The sequence below is a fragment of the Pollachius pollachius genome (genome assembly GCF_949987615.1).
Source record: "Pollachius pollachius genome assembly, chromosome: 13".
In the NCBI taxonomy this organism is placed as follows: Eukaryota; Metazoa; Chordata; class Actinopteri; order Gadiformes; family Gadidae; genus Pollachius; species Pollachius pollachius.
The window spans coordinates 13741869-13749787 of record NC_136946.1 but is presented as its reverse complement, the minus strand read 5'-3'; the positions used below and the strand labels follow the sequence as shown (position 1 = coordinate 13749787).

The following is a 7919-nucleotide window of genomic DNA, read 5'->3' as shown; positions in this document are numbered from 1 at the left end:
GAAATTTAAACTGTTATGCGGTATGTGGTGGGCAGCGAAGGGTTCGATAAAATGTCTTTTGAAATGCCAACTGAAAAAGGGGAACTTCCTATTTCGTCGTAGGCTATGCGATGAATTAGGGTAGCTCGGACGGACTAAGGAGGGGGCGTGGTCGCCATAGCCCCTATCTGTGACCAACACAGAGCATCAAGCCCATTTCCATCTCAACTCTACCCATCGGCGGCTGCTGTCTGACGAGATCGATAACGTAGGGAACTTTGTAGGCTACAATACCGTGTCCTACTTTTCTCTGGTTTTAATTTACTTCACGTGGACAGATTAACTTCATCCTCGGAGAAATCATCGGAGACATTAATTTCCCGGATTGGTGTAATAAAAGTGTTATTAAACGCTTTACTTGAATCTACTTATAAAGCCTATATAAAAGGTAAGCTTCGTTTATTTTTTTTTATTGATACACCTCTAGAATTGTTCACAATCACAGTTCCAGCAGCAGGCCTAGTCTATGGCGTACAGCTACAGAACTTCTGAGGACTCAAGCTGTTTCTTTTTTCATTCTGGTTTTCATAGTCCTCGCCCGCTATACAGAGATAATCCAAATCATGTGTTTATATGCGCTTTAGTTCTGATCGATCACGCGTGCGACCGCGGTCCGCGCACCTTCAGGCGGATGGTGATAGGGTTAGGGATTCCGGGAAGGGTGGGGTGCGGGCGGTGGATCGCGGAGCGTTGTAGGGGGCGGGACAAAACATGAACATCATAACTTTGTGCACATGAGCGCATCTTGCAGCAAGGGTTCGGCTATGCGATTAGACAATCGACATTCAGTGAGCACTGGTGGACCATTCGGACTCGTGGTAGATTTAATTTACTGGTTTTAATAGCTTCCATTGAAAAAGTGGTAAACTCCCAAAAGCAGCCATTAGAGAGGTTGCGGGGCATTGCCACGCGTTGTCAAAAAAGCTGTTATGGGAAACGTTCAAACGAGTATTTGAGACAGGCGAAGGTTAATATGCAGATCCTCCCCTTTGCATTACGAAATTAGGGCCACCCATGGGTGAACTATATTTTTTTCCTGCGCAAAATACTCCTAATGTTTTTAACCTACTCGAGTTCACACTACCTCCGTCCGTCGACGGATCCCATTGACTTTGCATGGGACGCTCGCGAAATGCATTTTGGGCCCGTCCGTCCATTCGACTCCGTGGCCTGCCTCAACAAGTTGAGAAACGTTCAACTTTTCAGGCAGCGCCAGATCCGTCGGCCAATTTAGATCGTGGTTATGTAAATACACTCCACGCGTATGCTGGATCCATTTTGCAATAACACGCTGGAAGAAGCAGGAAAAATATTTTTAAAGAAATGTAGAATAATAGGATTGTTTTTAGTCACCTGTCCTAAACGTCAGACACGCCCTCGGCCATCCGCCGACGGACGGATGAGATATTGCGCTCGTGTGCACAAAGTTATGATGTTCATGTTTTGTCCAGCCCCTTAGTCCCCGATACGTCAGACACGCCCTCGGTCATCCCCTAGGACGCATGTAGTGTGAACAAGGCATTAACTAGTCCCCACTCATAACAAAACAACGTTTTCAGTAATCGTTGGGTTTCCCCCTCTAAATTGCTTGCAGGGGGACTTTTAGGGGAGGGGAGGGGAAGTTTATGTAACCGGGCTTGGCAAGGAGTTACAATGCCATATTAAATTAAGGAAATATCAATATAATAAACATTTCATTATAAAAGGGTTGCCAAGAACAATGGTAAGGCAATCGCAGGTAAGGCAATCAGGAGCAGAGACAACAATTTTAGCAATACAGTTATTATTATTATAACAACAGGAACTCTAACAAATAGGCTAAAGAATACAAATATGAGACACAAGCAGCGACCAGTGAGCCACGGCTATAAACAGGGGAAGTTATGACTGACTACTCACCTTTACTTTGTGCCCGACTCAATAAAAGCTGAAACACACCGCAAAAGATAAAAAGGGGAAGGAGGCAGTGTCAAATTTTGTGCACACACACAATACGGCAAACCAAAAAAATTATTTGGGATGTGCTGCCACAGTTCTGCGTTCTTCACACTTGCCGAGCTACTACACCACTGAGCCACTGCTTAAAGTAAAGGGGAGGGACAGAGTAACTCCTACCTTTAGGTGTATCAGGCTGTCCCGCTCTCATTGGATCACCTCAGCTCTATCGAGCTGAGAAAACCTTGAGGGAGTGGGCGTACTGTTGACTGTAACTCCCTGTGAAGGTCCACTATCAACCATCAGAGGACATTCCTGCAAAATAAGGACCAAACGCAGGATGAAAATGACCCTCCACACCCTCTGAATCTAAACTAGCTCCCCAATACAATAGAAGCTGTCGTTTTTCAACCTCCCTTATGAAATAACACCAAGACATCTCTCCTGTCTCTGTCGGTCTGCAGTCCTGCCATGAGCGTGTTCTCCAAGGCCACCGGCAGCTTCGTGCGGCAGATGGAGGGCGACTGGGGCGGGAGTCTGATCCATGTGTCCCGCCCCCATGACTCACACAAGCTGGTTCCCTTGGCGGTGGTCGTTAAGCGCAAATGCTACTGGCCCTGGCAGAGGCCCAAATACCAGCCCTCTGACTTCATCCTCAGTGACTTGTTGCTGGGCGATGCGGCTTTTGATCCGGGTAAACTGTACACACACACACACATACACATACACAGTTACACACACATACACAGTTACACACAAACATACACATACACAGTTACACACACACACATACACAGTTACACACAAACATACACATAAACAGTTACACATACACAGTTACACACAAACATACACATACACAGTTACACACACACATACACAGTTACACACAAACATACACATACACAGTTACACACACACATACAGTTACACACAAACATACACATACACAGTTACACACACACAAACACAGTTACACACAAACATACACAGTTTCACACACACACACACACAGACACAGACACATACACACACACACACTGACACACACACACACACACACACACATAAACACACACACAAATACACAGAACCACTCAATATCCCATCTTCTCTCTTCTCAGATGTGTCTGAGTTAGACTTCATCAGCTACAATGAAACTTCTAGAGATGACAAGAGTGGCAATTGGAAAGCAAAGGCGGACATGGTCAAGGTAGACCTGGGGGGAGCAGGATCCTCCAAGCGGAAGTTATCGTTCGGAAATCTTCAGGCCCAGAAGGTGAACGTGAAGAGGCTTCTAGAAGACTGCCGTGACAGGTAAGTCACGTAGATGAGGTGTTTAGTGAATGAACTCAGCCTAGAAGAGATGATAAAGGACAGGAAAAAGGAGCGCAAGCTTCACAAAAAAGAAGCAATGCAACATTTTTGCTGTACCAGCCCCCTGTTTCTATCCGACTAAATAGTCACTTCTGCTTCCTCATTTTGTGCTCCAGACTCTCAAATCAATTTACAAGGCTCTTAGTTAGTTTGTTATGGAACAAACCTTCCCACCTCGTTTGAACAGCATGCTTGTTTTTTTTAAAAAGTAGCACGCTTTTTAAAAAAACAATGTCGGACCAATGATAGAACCCAAACCCCAACACTTACTCCATACATTAAAAAACAGAAAAGATACAATCTCACAAGATTTACAGGATCACATTAATATCTTATCAGCATACAAAAATCGTTATTGTGAGGTATATTTGGTCCCACAAGAGGGGTTGGACCAAATGTAAACAACAGTTGTATTGAAATTCCAATGAATCCCCTCCCCTACAGGGAGCTGGACATGAGGCATTGTCTGCTACAGCAGGTTCAGAAGAGGGACGAGGTGCTCGCTGTCCTGAAAGAGAGGGTCCTCACTACCACGCCCTGTGCCATCACAGAGACCATGAAGAAACAGGGCTCCTGCATTGGGGCGCTGAACTTATTGGGCATGCTGGGAACCGAGGTGTGCGTGTGTGTGTGTATGTGTGTGTGTGTGTGTGTGCGTGTGTGTTTGTGTGCATGTGTGTGTGTGTTTGTGTGTGTGAAGATGTAGGTCAACAGGGGGGGTTGTGTGTGTGTGTGGGTGTGTAAAGCATTGTTTTAGTAGTTCAATGAGTTGTAGCTTATGCAGTTTGTGTGTGTTTGTTTGTGTGTGTTTCTAGATCAGTGTGCAGGACAATTTTTCTGTGGACGTGGACAGGGACATTTTCCTGGAGATTCCAGCTCAAACAGTCATCGCCTACAGCCTCCTGGAGCTAGAGATTGAAAAAAGTGGAAACTTTAGTAAGTATATACATTATATGTGTGTGTGTGTGTGTGTGTGTGTGTGTGTGTGTGTGTGTGTGTGTGTGTGTGTGTGTGTGTTTGTTAGTTGGTTCAAATGTTTGCGTTTACATGTCTGAACTCTTACACTGCTATGTTGTATTAATATGATTATGAATGAATTACAGGTAATATATTTATTATTATATTATATTTATGTATGAATGTATTGGTGTGTGTGTGTGTGTGTGTGGTTGTGTGTGTGTGTGTTTTCAGAGCTATGTCTGCAACCCGAAACGTTTGGAGGATTTGAATCGGATTCATGGACCTCCTCTCGGTCGTGTGACACCATTGACAACCAGGGTGTGGGGAATGGCATCGACTTAAGCAGGAACCAACGTCCGGAAAGAGCCCCTTTAAGTGCATTGAACTCTGGTGTGTATCACTTTGAATGTATTTATTTTACATTGGAAGGCAATTGAGGCCTGCCACGCCCATCACATGAAGGGAACGGTAAAAAGTTGATCACGACCGAACAACAAGGAAAGGATAAGAAAAATAGGGATGGTTATACAGTGTATTATGCAGATCTATGCATAGTTTATAGTGTCAACTTAAGTTTGTAATGTACTAAAATATAGGGAACATATCATTCTCTCAGTGAGTAGACAAACTTTGGACGGCTGTTTTGAACTTGAAACACTAGACCCTGTCAGTCTCTGAGTCTGTATCGTTGTTCCCTACAGAGTTACAGAAGCAGGAGCAGTCTCTGTGTCTGCTGGCAGCGCTCCCATTTCGGAGGTGTCTGTTCGAGATGCTGCTGAAGAGCTTGGAGGACAGGGACACGCTATCACTGCAGGAGCAAGCGGTCAGATATCAGTTACTCTGCGGTTGTTTAACCAGAGTTCAAAAGGCTCTACCGGTCTGTGATGAAATGATATATGGCTTTCTTCTGGCTTTACTAAAAAAAAAACTGTTTCCAACCATAATTTGTCTAAATGCTTTACGTGTACCGATTCTGCCGAAGAGCATTTAGCGTGAACGCACTGTCGCCGAATGCGTCTTGTGGAATCAATGCACATTGTGTCGGTTCTGAGATTGCGGACAACATTTGAATTGCCATACAAGTATTATGCAAATATCTTCTCACAAAAACCCAAACTGTAGTACTACTATTTATTTCTTTACCTACATGGCATGCAGGCTCAAGTGAAATGCAGGAAGGTAATAACGGTGTGATCACAGATGGGTATTGTCCTTTCAAGCTCAGAGCCAATGTTATCTGTTTTTCCGACGTTTCCTCATTGTGGCTTCCGGTATCTATTCTCGTAACCAACGACAATTCAACATCTCGGGTTCTCACAGTTGGCGGATTGGTGTTGTAGAGCAGATGTGCTGGAGTTAAAACCACAAAGTATGAACGGCCCTTCCCGTGCCTTACTGGATCTCCTCTGCCTGGTTCCAGCCATCCAATCAGAGAATGGCTCACCTGCAGAGTGTAGCCCACCTCCCCAGATGACTGCTGTACACCTATTGGTCAGCGCCATGGAAGGTCAGGAGTATGAAAGTTTGAAAGCACTTTCACCAGTTACCTCCCACGTTACGATAATGTATAATCATAAAGTTACTATAGTAACTCACAAACACAATAAGGTTTGCCCTCTTCTGAATTTGGCCAGTATTTGAACATTATTCCCCCATTTATCCATGGTATTGACTGGGTGTGGTGTGGTATTGTCTTATTCCTAGCGTTGCCCGACGAAACGCTCTTCCAGCTGACCCTGTGCTCTCCTGAGGTTCTGCAGGCCATTGATGAACTCGTAAGTTAAACTTCCATATGTGTAGGCGTATATGTGTGCTTCTATCTGTGTCTGTTTGTGTTTTTTGTTTGTGTGTGTGTGTGTGCATGTGTGTGTGTATGTGTTTGTGTGTGTGTATGTGTGTGTGTGTGTGTGTTTGTGTGTGCATAGGAGGGAGTGTGTTTGTGTCTGTCACATTGTCTTTCCTGCATGCATGGAGTTTAAGAAGATCTTTCACATTAATTATTATGATGCTCTTGTCCTTACCATAGATTTGTCAATTAAGAAGCAGCTGTCAACCTCTGCCTGACAACTCTGTTCCGGCCATCCTATTGGAGGAGGACGGAAAGACCTGGAAGTTGTTGGAACAGTTGCTCCGCTCGTCCAGCGTGACTCTGGAGAGGGCGAAGGACGGGCTGAGGGCAGAGACAGGAAGTGAGAAGGGTGACCTGCCATTGGTCCTGTGCCTCACTATAAGAGGCCTATCATCTCTTTGTAATGGGGATAACTAACTATTAAATGGGATACATGTTGTAAAACCATTTTGCTGCTCATTTAAGAATTTTCATTCATTGCAAGATGTAAAAAACATTTTGTATTATTTGTTATATTCAGCTATTACATGTCATACAGCATGTGACATATATATATAAAGCTATTTAACCTGTAAAATACATGTCGTATAATTGTTACACGTTATGATATATAACAGATTATTAAGCTATGCACTTTTTATATACATTTAATGTTAGAAATATTCAATGCTCAGCATTGTTCAAAATTAAACATTTGTTAAAATAACCAAATTAGTCTCGCAGTCACACATTTATAACTGGCTGAAATGATAAAAAAAAATCTAAACGTTCCTTTGATGATTTTTTTTTAGAGATTCCTTACATTTTGAATGTATTTTCTGTTTAATATCTTACTGGTAGTTTTAATAAAACTTTTTTTGCAATCATGTGTGCTGCCTATTTATGTGTGCTGGTAATGTCTGTGCACATGTATCGTATCGGCCTTATCCTGTGTCGGGTGGTCAATTAGTTATCTTGTCGTTAGGCCTACTTCACTACCAAAGCTTGGTTTGGTTCCTATCGTTAACATGCTGCATGCAGCGCTCAACTATTGTTAGGTGAGTGCTGCATGCAGTAAGACTTCTTCAGGTAGATCCTTACCTTAATACGCTCGCAATGAAAACGCTGTCGTCAAGTGCCGCTGCTGGCCACTTGGCTGCACTACTGAGCAAACGCGTTGTGTAGGCCTATTATGATTATTACATTTCATGTCCCGGCTATTGATTACACCGATAGTAATCATTTAAGGCGAGTTCAGACCGTTCCTCCTTTGAACTGCATTGGTTCGATATAAACAAATAAATAGCGAAAGTTCATTCCAATTCATTCCAGAAACGTAATAATCTAGGGTTAGTATTGTTAAATTGGGACACTTTTTGAAAATGTGTCTTCCGGAACAATTTATAGAATTTTCCAAAAATTATACCATTCTATAAACACCAACTCCTTTACTAAGATATGCAAAAGAAAAAAAGAGAAATAATGAAACGCAGACTCAATAGTTCCATCTCAAACACAAAATGTCCGGAGACCACTTTTTAATAGGCGTTACTGTCAAAAGGGACACCTTTATTGTCAAAATGGGACACCTGATATTAGGATATAAAAGACATAGACATTGAAGAAGGGAAGTAATTTCAACATTTAATGGGTTATTTTTCCATAGGAAGTGAACAACAACATTGCCTATTCTTTAAAGCAAAGGTCTTTAAAAACTATGTATGAAACCATCAAGCTAAATTCAGAAACAATTCATTGTATGGTATAAAGCTGTTATGTA

General features: G+C 42.8%; 1 protein-coding gene across 1 annotated transcript; it reads left to right on the top strand.

Annotated features, from left to right (window-relative positions):
- The first annotated feature begins 192 nt into the window (after positions 1–192).
- On the top strand, positions 193–6991 carry LOC307084449 (gasdermin-E-like). The gene is made up of 10 exons (XM_079748841.1): positions 193–427; positions 2439–2668; positions 3099–3291; positions 3796–3967; positions 4167–4287; positions 4543–4701; positions 5013–5134; positions 5632–5818; positions 6016–6086; positions 6338–6991. Exons 2-10 carry the CDS (start codon positions 2446–2448, stop codon positions 6575–6577), a joined length of 1488 nt encoding a protein of 495 aa, XP_079604967.1. The 5' UTR covers positions 193–427; positions 2439–2445; the 3' UTR covers positions 6578–6991.
- The last annotated feature ends 928 nt before the right edge of the window (positions 6992–7919 follow it).